The 18143-nt window shown below is 41.3% G+C and overlaps 1 protein-coding gene across 1 annotated transcript in view; it reads right to left on the reverse strand.

Moving 5' to 3' along the window:
* LOC116999052 (von Willebrand factor D and EGF domain-containing protein-like) overlaps positions 1 to 11019 on the reverse strand; it is a 159994-nt gene extending 148975 nt beyond the window's left edge. Inside the window, exon 1 of the mRNA XM_042779466.1 lies at positions 10923 to 11019. Within this exon, the coding sequence (XP_042635400.1) occupies positions 10923 to 11019 (97 nt within the window). The remainder of the gene's footprint in view (positions 1 to 10922) is intronic.
* Between the last annotated feature and the right edge of the window lie 7124 nt (positions 11020 to 18143).

Raw genomic sequence — 18143 nt, forward strand, 5'->3', positions numbered from 1 at the left:
GGATAGGGATGGGAGGCACAGCAGCACCAAAATCTCCTGCTGGAGCCCCTGTGACTTCCCCTGCCTTGAGCAGAACACCTCGGGCATACAAATATCTCTGATTTGTGTGGGGCACTGAGTGAGAGTGCAGGAGCAGGGCAGGGCTGGCTGCAGGCTCCTCTCTCCCAGCCAGCCTGCCCTGGAGCTGCAGCACTGTGAGCACAGCAAGGAGCAATCCCTCCTGCTGGATTCACATCTGCAGCAAGCTCTGCCTCCCTGCCATGGGATGGGATGGCTGGGCAAGCAGGGAGAGGGGCATCCTTCTGATGTGAAACGGGTTTGAAATGAGTTTTGATCTCTGTGTCAGGTGTCTGTGAAAATAAAAATGAAATTCTATTCAACAGCTGCTTTTTCTCCCATTTTGCTGCCCAAGTCTTGTTTCTTGTATCTTGTTATCCAAGATATATTTATAGATCCACTTCTTGTATCTTGCCTCACTGAGAGCTCTGAGAGGCGCCAAAACAGGATGGGAGTTTATTTAAATATCAACACTGAGACCATGAGGCAAATATGGGGAGAGATGTGTAAAATGTCTTTATGATAAGCACAGCATGAGTGGTACCTCAAACCCAAGAGACAGATTTCAGGCAGTGGCTGTCCTCCAAATGCTGCTCTGTCACTGCCAGCTCACCTTCCTCCACAGCCCCACTTGGGTTTCAAACCAACAATCACACACTGATAAGTTTTCTGGGCCTTTATTTTCCAGTTCCCTGAATTATGGGCTAGTGGCAGAATCACACAGATAAAATCTTCCAGATGCTTTATCTGCGTTTCAGAAATAAATAACATGTTGGGTTTACTCTTGAACTCTCTCACAGAATGCATCAGTAGGGGTCACCAGAAAGAAGCAAAACTTTGTTATTTAACCTGGAATTCTTATGAATTTATACAGTGTTTTCCAGCTAATCTTTTAGAGAGGGTAATTTAGTTTTCAAAAAGCAAGACAAATTATTTTTCCACAGACAACAGGTATTTCCTTCTAATGAAAATGCTATTACAGAAAGCCTGTATTAAAAAAAAAAAAAAGAGAAAAAAAAAAAGCTTGTGTGCAATTCCTTACTCCTATAATTGCGTGCTGATACTGAATGGACACTGTGATTTGAAATTTTACTCCAAGCTAAAATTAGATATTTGCTTTTCTGGTTTGGTAACCTGTGTCAGAATACTGGCTAATTTAGCAATCTGAATTTTAATTTTTTTCAGCTGAGCTTTAATAAGGCAGCAATGATTTGATTCTAATAAAAACTTACTGCAATATCTTTAAGTTCAAAATTGTAGAAATACAGATTACAGCTTTTCAGATTTTTTTCCAGCTCTTTGTTTGCAAATCTTAAAAAAATTACATGAGGTGATGAGGACTTTATCCAAGGACAGTCAGCTAGAAAGATGAATATTTTTGGATATTTTGGGAGAACAGAGCAAAGATAACATGGGTGGAGTTCACTGGGGATTTGAGAAAGAATGAAGAAAAGAACAATAAAATGATGCCAAGCCAAATTCTTAGTGCTGAATAAAGGCAAAGTTTACCTGTGAATATTCAGCCAATGATCAGTTTGGCTTTGACAAAAATTAAAAACAAGTCAAGAGCTCAATCTCTCTTTAAAATCCATCTATTTCTGCATTTTTCCAATGGATTGGTGCCTGTCACAGGGGAGGCCAGTGTCTGTAGGGGTGCACAGTCTGTGCTCCCATCAGTGAACATTTATGCAAGTTCTCCCACACTTTGTCTTGTGCTCCTTCAGTTTGGGTAGAAATGACATTCTTTCCTCCTCCCTCCTTGAATGTATATATTTTACAGCTAATGAAAAAGCTCAGGAAATATAACTGTCCCTCGTATTGATTTTGCTTTTATGTAGTGCCTTTTCCCCAAATGGATGCCAGAAGGCACTCTTAAAATCAAACTATATAGAACAATAATTTCTGCCAGAATGGAAAAACATGGCAGCAGCTTAACAGAGCACTTTAGTGCTAGGCAACACTTTAGGAAATGAAGGTGGCTTTAAAGAGCAGGAATAAGCTCTTGGCCTTGAAGAAGTTATTGGATATGAATAAAGAGCAAGATCAAGAGCAGCCTCTGTAATCCACAGCTGCCCACTCTGGATGCAGGGAATATATTGCCAGTCCTCTGATATTAGAGAATGGGTGTTCCCAAGCATATCTTATAGGCTGAAATATTATTTAAGTTATGAGGGCTCTTAAGATGTCAGGCTTCAGCTCATGTCACAAATAACCCAAGAGCCCCCAGCCCCTGACACAGAATTTACCCCAATATTTCCCTGTACCAGGGGGTACCTGCTGCCCCAGTCCCAGGACCCTTCCAGGGCCTCCCAAATTAAGGATTCCTGTGCCTTAAACAAAATGATGTTCTTTGTAAAGTAGAAATTACATTCACTTTATCACTTCTTCTTTATGCAAAATATCTCGTTGCCTTATGCCTTCCCTTAAGCATAAAATAAAGGGGATGCAGGATACTCCATGGCTTTCTTTTGGCAGAAAAGGACCTTTGATTAAAAAAAAGAAGTTGAAAATTGTTGTGTTAAAGCATTGCTTCCCAAGCACAAATGAACATAAATCATTCCTTTCTGCATTGCTGGGGACTCACAAACAAGTATCATTACTAATATTGAAATGTATTGCCCCTTTTATTCAGCCTGTTCATTCTTCTAAAAAAAAAGTATGTTTTGGTTAGAGCTGGTCAGGAATTTTAAGTGTTGTTTATTTTACATGCAGTTAATGAAATTTCTCACAGAAATTTGAATGCAAATTTTGTTGTGTGTGTAGGTTTTATGTTGGGAAGGGAAGAATTTGAAGGCTCATGCACTTGGGCCAAAGGTTTTGACCAAAACAACATGTATTGACCAACTGATGATTACTCTTATCTGCTCATCTATCTGATGGAACTGCTTTATTTTTTTTTTTTTTATAAATAGCATATATACATCATGCCATGGAATGATTGAAGCAGCTGCCCATCACAGATATTTATACCTTTACTGAACACATGGGAGGCTGACACCAAAGCCCCCATTTCAAGATGTGTTTAATTACTAACAGAAAGTGAAGCAGTTCAGATAAGATGTTCTCTGTGGCATAATCGATGGAGCAGTTCTGAGGGCACCTGTCTGTGACAGGAGAGATTGATCCAGTTCCTGTATCCTAAAACACAACATCTTTCCTGTCAGTAGTGATTAATAAAATATCAGACTATCAGTTAACACTTTGGACTTTTCCTGGTTGTGTCTCAATGGAAAGCATGACAATTTTTAAATATTTGCAGTGAAAGAAATCAGACAGAAGAAAACCTTTCTGTGTGGATCAGCAGTGGTTAGTCATGCTGTAGTAGGATATGTTTGGGAAGTCATAGCCTGTAAGCTGTTAATGCAGGGAGGAGCTGGGCTGTAACAAAACCCCCTTTAATATGTGATTTGTGAGGTTTATTTCCTTTTTCCTCACAGCATTTCTGCAGCACTAATTGCTGTGATAATTGCATGAAGCAGGGATAGCTGTGGTGGCCAAAGGGATATTTCCTGTCCCCATGTGGCCACCTGTGCCACCTTTTTCAGGATTGCAGTGTTTTAGTTTCATACTCAATTTAGCCCCATTGAAAATAACAAAGTTTTCTCCTAAGGGTCTTAAAAAGATAATACCTGATGCTACCACTGACCCCAGATTTTTTTCTTTTTTTTTCCAGAGCTGATTATTTTCCAATTAATCATGGTATTTAGGGTCACAGTTATTTAGGGTCTCTGCCTCCATCTTTTCTGAGTGGTGAAGAAGCTCCTGCCTTATTCCTACACAGTTTTTTGCCCTTGTGTTTCTGTGCCAGGCTCCTTGGAGCAGTGTGAGACTGACCTGTCCAGGTCCTCTCACATCCTTCCAGCACCTAATTTAGGTGCTTGGTATTCTCAGGAGGAAAGCTGCGAGCTCAGGTCTGAAAGATGAAGTTGTTTGGGAACAGCAGATGAATAACATTGTCAGAGGTGTATTAATGAGAGAAAGTGTCTCCACACCCATGCAGAGAAGAGGTAATAGCAAGCAGAACAAGAAATCTTCGTGGATAACAGACATTAGGAAGCAGCAGGAATAACTGTAGGGGATTTTCATGATGAAGATCTCAGTTCTTGGGGAAATGTGAGGAAGCAGTGAGGGACTGGGCTGGGGAGTAGATTTATGATTTATGTCAGAGCTGTTTGTACTGTAAGGCAGCAATCTTGTCAGGAGGAGAAGAGAGTTGTAAAACTCCTCTGGGAGATGTGTGGGTCGTGCTGGGATTGCCTGCAGCCCCAGTCCAGCTGTCCTGGAGTACATCAGCACCTTGGAGCCTGGTGCCTTCACAGGAGCACAGCCAGGGACGGGGGCTGAGTCAAAACTCATCCTGCCACACCCAACACTGACACCTTCCACGTGCTCCTGGCTTTGGCTGAAAGTTATCTGAAACTGGAGGGTTTGTGTATTTAACAATTAGGAGTGAGAATTTTAAAGGATAATATGGGAGAAAAGAAGCTCAAATGCTTCAGGAAGCATTATGGGATGTGGGTGTCTGGGATGGTTCTGGGCTAGCTAAGGGAAAGGATAGATTTCTTTGACCTTTACTCTGCTTTATGCATTCAGAAAATCAAATGTCCATGTATTTTATCATTTGAAGAGGGAGTTGCAGGTACAGTGGTGTAGGAAATAGCCTTCTCTTCATTTTCCTTCTATTTCTCACAAAAGGAAACCAAGGAATTAATTAGATTTCATCCTGTTTATGTCTGTGTTGCTAGCTTTAATCTTAACACCTAATAGAAAAAAGGAGCAAATGGCTCTGTGAATTTTTATTTATTTCTTTCCTCTAATCCATTAGGAAAAAAACAGAGCTGATGAAAAGGTAGCCTGAGTGAATAAAAGTATCTGTGCTGTGCTGTTGAGTGAGGCTGAGTCACAGACAACCAGTTTTATAGCAAGCCCATGGTTGATTATAAAATAAATATTTGGAGGAAAAGGACAAAGAAGATTACTTTAATCTCTGAATCATGTTTGTGAATTGGTCTGTTCTGGTGCCTGGACCAGATCAACAAATAACACATCTGATGGATGCAGTGAAGTCTAATAGTGCTAATTCTAAAGAAATGTTTAATTATTAAGTTATGAATAACAAAACATTAGCTTAGGTGTTAAATAAGCCACTGACTGAATTTTACCTTCCTTTGCTCTTCATATAAACCTGCAGAAAATCAGTGAGATAAAGTTCCATGGAAAGTTTGTATGTTGGTTAAACATCAGTAAAATACAGTTTCAAATGGAGATGAGAAGGAAGAAGGTGTTGACATAAGACAGGCTCCTTTCTGTAAAGGAATTGTCTAGTTCAGATCCCAAGCAAGTTTTCATAATTACCATGGAACTCATTAGAGAGCTTTTCAGGAACTTCTGAGAGCCCTCTTGTCTTTGTATCATCTAGATTTCTTTTTGTTCCACAGACTTTTGCCTTCTCAGACAAATTGAACAAAAACTGATCATCTATTTAAAAATGGAGAGAAAGTAAGTCTGGGGGATGTTATTCCTCTTCTTCTTAGTGTGAGGAGGAGGAAAAGTTGGGGCACCCACCAGTCTAGGGGAAGTGCAGTGGCTGCTGAGATGATCAGCAAATACTGCAGGAGGGGGCATTTACTGAAACAGCACACAGAGCTGCCAAGGGACAGTTGAGTTGTAAAACACTTCAGCTGCCACAGGAGATGCATTACATTATTGTGGTAAGCAGATAATTTGCTATCCAGCTTAGAAGCTGCTTTGTAGAAAAAAAAAAAAAAAATAGGGGAATAAGCAAACTCGTTCTCAATCGATGAATTAATATAAAACCAGCAAAAGGAGCAGAGCAGACTACTACAATCCCTCAGCTATATTAGGCAATCAATATTTTTTTCCCTTTCAATATGTAGAATATTCCCTCGTGACTCCCCGTGGATGCCATGCAGTGTGAACACAGCAATCAAAGTAATAGACGTCAGAATAATCAAAATAAGATGTGTCAGAAAGAAGCAAATGAATACATACTCTCATTAAGTAAATCTCCTAAGAGCTTAACATACAAAACTCTTCCCAGAAAAGCTGTACAAACAATTGCATGCGCTAACACATGGTTTTATTGCTGTTTCAAAGACAGATAAAAATATTCTCAAGCTAATCCATGCTTTTTCAGATTTCACCATAAATAATCTCTACCTGAGGCAAAGCACATAATGTAGCTGCCACAGTGACATTAATAAAGGTCATAACTGAAGGTAAAATATACTACTTTGAAAAAAACCTTAAACATCATTAAACAGGCAACGTGCTGCAAAAGAAAGAAAACATCCATTTCTGCCCTGGCAATGTCCAACACTAAACCTCCATCTGATAGGTGACAAGACACTTCATCCAGGTGGTAAATAGCAAAAAAGTCAGTACAGATCTTCCAGGGAAACAAATTTTTAGACAAAATCAGTAATCTGGCTGCCTTGAGGACATTTCCCAGAAAAAAGCCTCAAAGATGTGCAATACAAACCTAATGAAAAATCAGCAAAATGGCACTTTCACAATGTTCCCAGCCTTTTGAGGCAGCAATCCTACAGCACAAAAAAAGGGAGCAAATGTATTGGAGGAAACAGCAATTTCCAAAGCCTGTATTTTTTAAATAGTCTACAGAAGTGGTCTAAGAAGAAGTAGGAAAAATTGGAGAAGAAATTCATTCTTTAATGAAGCTAATTCAGGATTGACTTTTCCTTCTGCCTGCCTACTATATTTGTATGGCAAAGAACTTTTAGCATTTTGGAAGGTAAATGGGTCATTTCTCATTGGAATCAAAGGGAATTCAGGGGGAATTTCAAGTCCTGCCCCCCTAAAACATGCTAAGCAGACTAAAACCTACCAGAAAAACCTTGTGTCCCCTTGAGTTTGTGTGGGGCCATTTCAGACTCTCCAGGGACGATGGCTGAGTGCTTTTATTGCCCTCCAATTTACTGCGTTGGCTTTGGTGCCAGCTCTGAGCTGTGACTCCTGAGGCCTCACCAGAGGGTTTTCCTCATGACCTTGAGCCACTCCAGGTCCCACAGCATCAGCAAGGCAGAGTGATGATGCTCCCTCTCCACCGAGATCTGTCTTGTCAGCCCAGGAGCAGACTCCGATTTGTCTCGGCTCTCGCGGCTCCGATCGATGGCCAGGGAAGTTGGATGTGCACAATACTTCTCCACATTTGGCATTTGGAGACAAAATAACTTTGAGGGACTGGGCCATTAAAGGAAACATTTTGGCTGTGAATGTCCTGCACTGTTATGAGCAGTGTCTAATAAATGGATTCTCAATTTTAGCACGGTGCAGAGCAGTAAATAGCTGTTAAACAGCTCACACGTTTGGCAGGCCAAGGGAAAACAGGCAAATCCTTGGGAGGTGCTGCTGAAAGGCAGCCCTCTCAACCAAACATTTCTTTAACTTTGAAAACAATCATTAATTTTCACCAGAGGATTAAAAGCCAAAGGCGTGAGAAAAAAATTATTTTCCTGAAAATTCCTGAAAGTCCTAAAATCCAGCAGTGGCATACCAGTACAGGTCAGGAGAGCCAAAAAATAAAGTGACAGAGGTTCCCTGACCCCTAGACTGTAGCAGTGCCAATTTTGCCTTCCTTGTGAATGAACTTTCCCTGAAGTGGCACAGTCCTTGTCCTTTAGGTAAAAAAGAGTGGAACGAAAATGTTATCAGCCAGCAGAAATCATTTTACAGCCCCTGCTTCCCTTTGACAGCAAAAAACAGCTAAATCTTAGTTTAAAAAATAAAAACTGAGTTAATAAAACTGGGTCAATGGCAACCCTGCCCATGGCAGGAGAGTTGGAACTAGGTGATCTTTAAGGTGCCTTCCAACCCAAACTGTTCTGGGACTCCATGGAAATTCCAGACAGTGAGATAGTGAAAAAAATTTATAAGAGGGAAATAAAATATTAGCTTGTAAACAACTTTTAATGATTAAAAATAATGTTGGGGGAGAAACATACTGTAAAGGTTACTCCTCTCCCTTTAGGAGCTGTTACTATTTCTTTGGCATGGCCAGGAATCTTGGCTCTGCTTCCATAGGAAAGCATTCAGTGGGTTATTGCTTGTTTGTAAATGCCTGCTGTGCTTCCCACAGAGCAAAGCCACGGAGCCAGATTAATCCCAGTGATATTTCCAGAGGCACAGGAATGGTCTGACCAAACCCACTCATGGCCTGAGAGCTTGATCCCTGCAAGCTGCTTCCAGCCTGGGATTCCAGATCCTGGGGATGCCCTGGGTGGTCACACCCTCCTTGCTCAGGGACCCCAAGGGTGGAACAAGCCCTGGGGCTCCAGGGTGTTGTGGAGACCTGTGTGGAATGTTTGAACAAGGGATGGGAGAGTTTGTCATCTGTGGGAGGCGCTTGAACAGATGGGAAAAGTCCTGAACAGTTTGATTAATTCCTTTTGAAATACTCATGTGGAAATGCTTTCTCAGCTCCAGCAGATTTTTGCTTCCAGGATGGACAGTCCATGGCACTCTGGTTTTACAGCAGAAGCTCAGAGGAACCATGGATTGATTGTGGGTAGAGCACAAAGCAAATTTAATTTTAATTTCATTCGTCTGTACAAGGCAAGACCAGGGCCCATACAATTGCAAGACATACTGAGTGGTTTTTGCCATTCCAGACTACTTCATTTACTTTCTGAAATCAAATTAGACCACTTGTTCTCTGGAAAACACACCATCTTTCCATGCTGGCTGTGGGCACCTCACCTTCCTCTGACACCTTCCTCTCTCCTCTTTCTTCACCTCCTGATACTCTCAAATTTCTTCTTAAGTGTTTCAGAGTTGAGGGAAACCCACAGGAGTAAACTTGCAAACAATTAATTTTATCTGAGTTTACTACATGTATAACACCTTCAGCAAAGCCCCAGTGAATTTTGGGAGCTTCAAGGGTATCTTTGCAGCAAACTCATCCAAATTAAAAACTTTCTCAGCTGAACATTATGAAAAGGCTCCAGAGGGGATGGGGAGAAATTCCTTTTTGCTGGTGATGTTACAAACAACTATTTTAAGATAAATGTTTTTCTGTAAGATACCACAGTAAAAAAAATCTATTGTCTTTTTTCTCTTGACTGACTTATTTACAGAATTTCATCTCAGAAAAGTCTGACAAGCTGTGTTGTGTCAGCACTCCCACATCTGAGATTCACTGAGCTGCTTTTGTCCCTGATGCTTTACTTAGTCCTGTAGTAGAGAGCAGCTATGGGTGTTGTTGGTAACCTTCTTGTGTTTCTCAGTCATGGGAAGTAATGTAAAAACCCCAAATATTGAGAATTCCCTCAGTCACAGGGAGGTTCATTATCTAAAATAGGAGTGAAGAAGACGATAAAGTTCTCCCTTGGTCATAAATGACTTTTTCATCTTCTCTCTTTTAACAAAGCATCAGCAAAGAACTCTTTGGTCAGATCTTTCTTATTCACCATTAAATTCTTATGGGATTAGTAAGTTTATTACTTTACAAAAGTAAACAGCATATGGCTCTGTTAATATCCTTGTAATGTCACAACCCAGTCTGCCAGGATGTAAAGTTTTTGGAGCAGTTTCATTTACTTCAGGTTCACTCTATGAAAAAAAACCCCACAACAAGCCTGATGAATCCTTCTGCATCACCAAAGAGACAGCACAATACTTCATTTTTTTGTGTTCCTAGTTTAATAATTATGTCCATACATGTTACCTGCAGTAGGAAAAATACAGTGGCAAATACAGTTACTGAGTTACTAGGAGTTAAAGGGTCGTGTGCCCCGATGAAAAGCTTGTTCTATCAGATAAGTCGCTGCTCCACTCCAGAAAACTGGCAACCCTTCAAAAGGTTTCAGAAATTAAAGGCATTGTTTGAAGATAAAGGCGATGGGGCCATTTGCTTTGTGTTTAGTCCTGCAAAACTTTCTGGGTGACCCTTTGATATTGAAGTGAAGAGGGCTCTAAATGGTTCTGTCTTCATAGAGCTAATGAGTGCTGCCTGACAGTCACTGCTAGGACAAGTTGGGACTCTGCTAGAATGAAATTTTGTAAAATATTACAACCCATTTCCTTCAAGGGGGGTGCCTCTGCAGAGTTTGCCAAAGCTGAATCCGTAATCATTTACAGCACTGCGCTCGTTGCTTTTCTCAGTTTCTTTTATTAACTCAGTTTTCACTGGCTGAATAATGTCTAGCATGATTCTCAATGTATTTCTGTGTTCAATTAATAAAGCTGTATAAACAAGCCACATATGTAAAATCTATGTCCCCTTCGAACTCGCTGCTAGAGTGAAACAAGACTTACATTTAATGTGTACAGTAGTAGAGAAATTACTCAAGAACTTTTTATTGCCAGAGGCTGTAGAGCTGTGTATGATTATTATATGTGTAATTAACTAATCTATAATGTTCCTCTGATATATGATGTATATAATTCTTTCCTAGAGGAATAGAATGTTCTTTTAAAGCCTTTTTTTTTTCTTGTATGGTTCATTTCATTTCTTCCATTTATGGGAAAATGTTATGTATATTCCTTAAATAACTTTTTTTTTCCTAGTAGGAAGTAAGAATTTTCATAGGTTTTACTTTTTTTTTTTTTTTTGTTAAAAATATGTAACAAAGGAGAGGGAATGTCCTGTTATGATCAATATACATCATGTTCTGAAAGTGTGCTTGGCTTTCACTGTGACCTTCTTCATTACTTAAGTTGTTTATTTTAACCTTACTCCATCCTATTTCAGTCTCTCTAATAATAGCCCTCTGTCACTCTAACCCACATGCAAAAGTAAATGTAAACACCATCATCTCAGTTTCAAATACACATGAACTCTATCCCCCAAACGAGCATCAAGTAATTGAAAACCACAAAGTCCTTACCTAGTGTCGCTGACTCAGTGCTAATGGCCAGCAAGGGGATCCAGCAGAGGTAAGCAACAAGTTGGAGATGCTGATGGGAAGGAAAGGGCTGCTGCATAGTGTCCAGGACAGCTTTTATCCATGCATCTGCAGTTGCTTACAAGTTAACTTTTGAAGTCCTAAACTTTGCAGCAAAAGCCATCACCCCGCCTGCCTGTTTCATTTTTTTTTTTCTTTCCCTCCTTCCCCGCCTTTCTTCAGCTCCTTTCAATCCACTCTCTTGGAAAAGGCTTAACGTGTCATTAATCCCAGAATTTCCAGGAGGGAAGCCCTGCAGCCTCACACAAACCCCAGTCCCCCTCCCACACACACACACACACACACACACACAGATTCGTGTCCTGCAGCTGCTGCAGCTGCCGGGATTTGGGCACCAGGACAGCCTGAGCCTCACTGCTGGGAGCTGATCCTGCAGGAACTGGGAGCAATCCCTGCTCCTCAGGGGTGAGACAGGTAGCACTGAGTGCTCTCACTGCAGTCACATCACTGGGTACATCCCTGCTCCTCAGGGGTGTGGAACAGCAGCACTGAGTGCTCTCACTGCAGTCACATCTGCTGGTGTGGGTATATGTGAGTGGCTGGAAAATGAGAGATGCTTTCCAGTGCTCCAGCCAAAATAGAGAACAGAGTCAAAGAATTCCATCACTCACCTTGCATTGATGCGTCAGGATTTTTGGCTTTTCTATTTTTCACATATTTTTAATCCTGAAATTCTTTAGTGTATAACTCTAAACTCCATACAGAGTGTTAGCTGCTCTCTTTAAATTTTGGTCAGACTCAACAATTCCTCTCTGGGCCAGGGAATCAAGGACACCTCACTGCCTCAGAGATTCCCCATGACACATTCCCTGAGAATTGTAAACACAAGTGAGTTGGGGAAGAGCAAACCTGGGGTAAATAACTGAAGCTGTAATTGGAAGATTAACCCCCAATATGCAAATGGAGCAAACTTACAAAAGTATGAAAACCTGTGACCCATTGTCTATTTTGGGTGCAGCCTCTGGGGAGGCTTCATCTGCCCTAAATGTACCTGAAGGCCTTTCAATAAATATAACCACTTTTTATTCTTTTAATTTTTGTCTGGCCTCTGTTTTAGGTAGGCCCAGAGAGACATCAACACTGTCACATTTTTCTGAATTTCAGTCCCTCAAGGTGCCCTGTTGCCACCACATGGTTCCTACTTTTACTCAGTGTGAACAGAGTTTATAGTGTGACAATGCATGTTGTCACCTCAATGCAAATCAAGAATAATTTGCTATTGAATCTCATCTTATACTCTGATAGTTACACTCATAGTGTTTTATTTAGAAAATCTTGCATCCCCACCCACTGCTCAGTGTTTTCCATACCTGCCAGCACTCTTCTCCTGTGACTTGTCAAGTTTAAATATCATGTGTCTGCTAGTTTAAATGAGGATATTGTGAATTATCTGATAAGAGAACATTATACAAGACTGTAAACATTCTACACAAATCACTGTGAGGAGCATTTCATGGAAAAGCATACACCCAGCCATTAAATATTTTGCAGTATAGCCAAAGAATTTCAAAAGTTGTTCATTTGACTTAACTACTTTACTCAAGGAGTTTGATTACTGGATTCCTTGAGGAAAATATAGGTTATTTAAGAAGAAACTTCTAAATCTTTGTTGTTAATTTTGATTTTGGACTTTGATGTTGCAAAATCACTGGTTTTACCAGTCTCATTGGATTAACCATCTTATAGGTTTGACTTGTAGCCCTTTGGGAGTCTTTATCAATTTCACTGATGTTTAGATTATATTCCTTCAAGATGACTATGACTCCAAGTCCAGTATTTCTGATTTTTTAATAGGAGATCTCTGTCCATTTATTAGAAATGAAAAAGAAATTGTTTCTAACAGTACACAATTTTTACTTTTCTACTGTTTTCTAAGCTAATGTTTGAATATATTGGTGGCAGTTTCTATGCACTGATAAGGGTCTAGTAAAGATTCTGACTCTAAGTTTTGGCTTAAAAGGCACAGCTCTGAAATCTGTTGAAGGGTGAGATCTATCCTTGCCAAAATATTGGTAATCAAAACCAATTTCCAACGAAGAGAGTTTTCCAATATCAGTCCAGCCTTTTTTAGTTGTCTGTTTACAGAAAAAAAAAGTAACCAGGCAAAAACAAATTAAAAAAATGCAAGTGGAAGATATTGAGGGCAACGGGAGAAAAGGAGAAGTTTTGGAGACTTGCTTATCCCCTTATCTGTGGTCCCCAAACAGGTTTTAATCAAAGAAAGCCTTTGAAGGTGGTAAAGATGAAATTGAAGCTTCCCATTGTTTCAAGTAAGAATTTTCCCTGGGCTGGATATTTCAGGGAAACACACAGTGACAGGTCAGACACAATGAGGTATTTCCCATCCTCCCAATCCAAGACCTTACAGAATTCAGAAGAAAAGAATGACACTGGCTTCTCCTTCCCACCCCCCACTCCCCAACATCATTCTTAAACAAACAAACAAAACAAACAAACAAACACTAAAACCATGGAGAACCTGCATAAAAATAATGGAAAATGTTTCTACATTTATTAATATAACTGAATAAGAGGAGAACCTGGAACTCCACAGAAAGCTGGTGCAGCCTAGTGTGGGTAGTGGATGCTTGGAACAATTCTCCTCACTGTGAACAGCACAACAGTGAATCCTTGACACCAGTCCTTCCAGTATTAACTGAATTTTCCATGGTAGGGGTGGATACAGGGAGATAAAACAAGCCAAAAGTCACAGCTGGGAGCTGCCAGCAGCATTTCAGACTGGGCCAAAATTTGCCTGATGGATAAGGCACGGTGGGTTCTCAGATGAGCTCACTCTGTGAGAAAGAGGCAGCGCTGGCAGGGCAGGGCTGGGGAGCTGGGGATGGCTGTAGAAAGAGCATTGAGAACAATATTTGCCTTTTCCTTCAGATGCAGAGCTCAGGGGCAGGATGCAGATGAACACAATGACAAAAATGCAAATACAGAAATTCCTCCAAGGCTGTTTGATTTTGCTCCAAGTGTGAAGTGCTCAGGTTCCAGTCAGTGGAGGAGGTTTGAGCTGCCCAAGAAGAGCTGGGCTGCAGGGGAATGTTGAGGGATGAATCCCATCCCTCACATGTTTTCTGAAGGTCAGGTAGAAGGATCCTTCTGCTTGGGTACCCCCAGGAAGGAAAGGAGAGGGGTGTTTCATGTTCTGCTCTGAAAAGTGAGTGTGGCTAGCAGTTTCCTTTTGCACTCGAGCCAGCAGGGAGCTGCACAATCCTTTATTTCCTTCTGCTTCTTGTGAGGAATACCCTTAACATGAGGCTGTCCCCTGGGGTGGCTTTCTAGGCAGAGAAGAGGTTTGTTATTCACAGGTGACACAGAGAGCATGACCCTGCCTGTACACACACTTTCCTAGCAGGACAGTGTCCTTCAGAGGGAACAGATGTCTTCACTATAAAGCTTTTTTTTTTGAAATCTAAATTTACACATTTCACATGATAAAACCCTCCTCTGTCCATTTTTGTTTGGTTTTTTTTTCCCATCTGACTGAAAACACCTGCCAAGTACAGAGACAAGAAATAAACTCACTGTGCCCCAGGGCAGTCCCCTCCCTGCTGGTGTGGGCAGGCTGTGTCCTCTGCTTCTTCCAGGGCTTTCTGCAGCTCCTGAGCAGTTGGAAAGTTTGGCATAATGGATTTTGACTGAGTCCCAGCAACCTCCAGTAAGGACCCCTCCCACCAAAGGATTTTCCTAACAGGGATGAGAGGATCAGTTCTGGGTTTCTCTCTCCCTATTTCTTTTAGTCATCTTTGTCCATATATTTTAGAGAGATGCCAAAAATCTTAGGATCACCCAAGAGCAGTATTAAAAACCCTTGTTATCAAAAAAAATCTGCTCCTTATCTCTTACTTTAAGACTGCACAGATGACATGGAATGGGAAAAATTAATTTCAGCTTATGCCCAATTTGGGGAAATACATAGGAGCTTGTGTTTTTCTCTGTTTTGTGTTTGTGTACAGAACAGAGCATTGCTGGCTCTTCAGAAAATAATGCAAGAAGTACTGTATGTAATTTAGAGGAGCTCTTCATTTAAGTGAGAACTAGTTGTGATTTTTAGGGTAATAATTCATTACCCCTAAGCATATCCTCCTTTTCAGAGCTCCTGGATTGTAGAGAAAGATTTCTACTTTAGATCATTAGGTGTGTTTATCTTTCAGCTCCTAATTCCCTTGTGAGAGGAAGAGCTCCTTTAGAGAATCACTCCTCATTAGCCAGTGAATGGAAATACAGGACTTCAAACTCTAAAGCGGAGATAAAATGCAGGAACCTAATGATCATCTCCAGGCTTTTTCAGGGTAGCAAGAGCATGAGTGCCTGGGCTCTGAGACAGCATAAGTGCACCTATTAGAGGCAATAAATCAGTTCCTTGTAACTGCAGTGGCCCTTGGCAGGGAGCAGGGCAGGCTGAGCTCCCTGACCTGACCTGGAGCACTCCCAGCTCTGGCAGTGCAGGGCAGCAGCTTCTGTTTCCCTCTCCTGCCTGCTCTGCCACGTGTGCTGCTCTGACCACCTGAACTTTAGCTGGGCACAGCGTGCCCTGATTGAATTTGCAGTGCCCCCTCAGTGCCCTTCTTGGATGGCAGCACTGCCAGGTGCCAGGGCACTGATGTGTGAATTATTCATGCGACTCCTTATTTAATGGAAACCCCCAAATTGTTGCAGAGGTGTCAAAATGAATCACATTGCAATTCACCTCTGCTCCAGAGTGCCCCAAGACATGTCTGAGAATGGTTGCTGTTGCTCAGCAGCTCAAACTCAAAAATGATTATTCTGTGTGAAGAGATTGGCAATTACCAAATATTCATAAAAAAGACACTCATGTATAAACTATGTATATTGGAACTGGCTGGTGAATTCCCATTAGAATCCATTTTCAGAAAAGCATACAATTTTCACAAAATCTGTATGAAAGAGAAACATCTTTTAGAAATATTTTTTTTTCCTCTTCCTAGATCAGCTCAGGATTTATTTCACTTTTGTGAATTCCTCTGGCTCTCTGAACACTTTCTACAAGGAGTTGCTTCAGCCTCTGCAAACATCATTTATTGTGCAACTTCAGTGAAATGGATATGTGATTAAAATAACAAACAAACTGCATTTTGATCTTTCTTCCTCAAAATTAATATTAATGACTATAGAGGTGTTATTGAAACACTTTGTCTCTCCTCCCTAAATCTTGACTCATTTTGTCTCAAGAGTAAAAGAAAGAATAAGAGGAATGGCTACTCTTAGCCTTCATGCAGTCACTACTGCTCAGGAAATTTTCTGACTGAATTTTTCCCTTGAGTGAACTTTCCATTTTGCAAAGAATTTCCTTTGAAAAAGCAGCAGAAAGACATTCCACAGGAGGTTTTCATCAACAGAGGAAAGGCATGAAGTGGAAAGGTGTTGCCCATCCCTTGAACCATTTCATCCAGCCTTCTCCTGGAGCCTTTCCATTTTGAAGAAATCAAAACTCTCAAGGGCAGCCAGCACAGTGCCAATCCCTCCTAGGGATTCCAGCCAGGGGTGATAATGAGGGTCAGAGCAGAACCAGCTTGGATGGAGAACAGACTCCAACCAGCATGGGAACTGACCCTCCATGCATCTCTCCTCTCTTCTCTCAGCCTCCTTTCCCCATCCTGTCTGCTACAGCTGGATCTGTAGGAGAGGCTGTGGAAGCAGATGAGGTGCTCGAGGAGAGCTCAGCTCCTGCTCGTGGCCTGGGCAGGGCTCCTCTGGGGTAGGGCTGGTGGCTGCTGACATCTCCCACACAGATGTTGCCTCTTCCTTGCTTTCAGAATGCCAAACAGGCCAGGCGAAATTTCACAATTATAAGCCACACCTGATTATAAGCCGCACATTACAATACAGAGTGTGATAAAAGGTATCTGTTCTATCACCATCTGTTGAGGGTGGGGCAGTGATCCTTATCTCTGTGGGAGATATTCTGCTAATGGGCCATCCATTGAAACCAGGCAGGGCAGTGTTCTTTATCTTTTCACACCCCATCCTTCCTCCAGCCAGTCATTTTCTGCTCATGGCCATTGAGTCCCTCTGTGGGACTGATAAAATTACTGCATCCCATTGGGAGTTGCTCCAGCCAGGGGGAAGAGCCCAACATTTCTTACCAAGATAAAAACAGAGGTTTTGGGACACTAAGGGAGCCCCTTTCTCCACTGGACTCCAGAGGAAAACCGGATTTCTCCACATCACCACTGGAGCTCCGGAGGGAAACTGCACCTTGTACAGGAGCACTGCTCCAACTGAGCCACATCTGTCACTGCAGGAGGATGCAGCCACCATGGAATGGGACTGCTGCCAACACCCTGCCTGACGGGTGTCAGGTTGTACTCTGACTGTGTCAGGGTTTGGGGTTTGTTCTTTGTAGTGCTGTATTTCTATTTTAATTTCCCTAGAAAAGAACTGTTATTCCTAATTCCCATATCTTTGCCTGAAAACTCCTTGATTTAAAAATTGTAATAATTTGGAGGGATGGGGTTTACAGTCTCCATTTCAAAGAGAAGCTCCTGCCTTTCTCAGCAGACACCTGTCCTCCAAACTAAAACAGCAACTTTTCATTCTTTGTCCATATATAAGTCACACTTCGGGTTTGGACCAAAATTTTAGTCAAAATGGTGCGGCTTATAATTGTGAAATTACTGTAAATAAACAACCATCAGAACTGTACTGACAATGTGATGTACATGGTAGGAGATGTAAAATATGCCAAAGCTATTGGGTGAATGAAAACAAGTGGCAGAGAAATGTGAATATTGCAGTGTAGATCACTCCCCTAATTTGATTCAAGTGCCTTTTCACATTCATTCAAGAGAGAAAAATGCTGCAAATATAATTTCTTTCTGGAGATGATGGGTTAATATAAGTATTAATGGGAGTATTCATCCCTATCAGATTAACTCCAAAGCCCTAAGAGACAGGCATCCCAGCACATTCAGGAGGACAGTCAGCTTCCTCCACAAGATGCTCACCTTAATTTATTGTTTCAGGATCCCTGAGAAATCCCCTGGAGAATCCTCACTGCATCACTGTTAAGGAATCCAAGGCATCAAAGTGTGTTTTTAAAACTCTTCCTCTTCCAGTCTTGTCATACACAAATAGGAAATGAGGTTTAACAATTTTGTTAAAACATTTGCA

Source organism: Catharus ustulatus, chromosome 7 (genome assembly GCF_009819885.2).
Source record: "Catharus ustulatus isolate bCatUst1 chromosome 7, bCatUst1.pri.v2, whole genome shotgun sequence".
Lineage (NCBI taxonomy): Eukaryota > Metazoa > Chordata > Aves > Passeriformes > Turdidae > Catharus > Catharus ustulatus.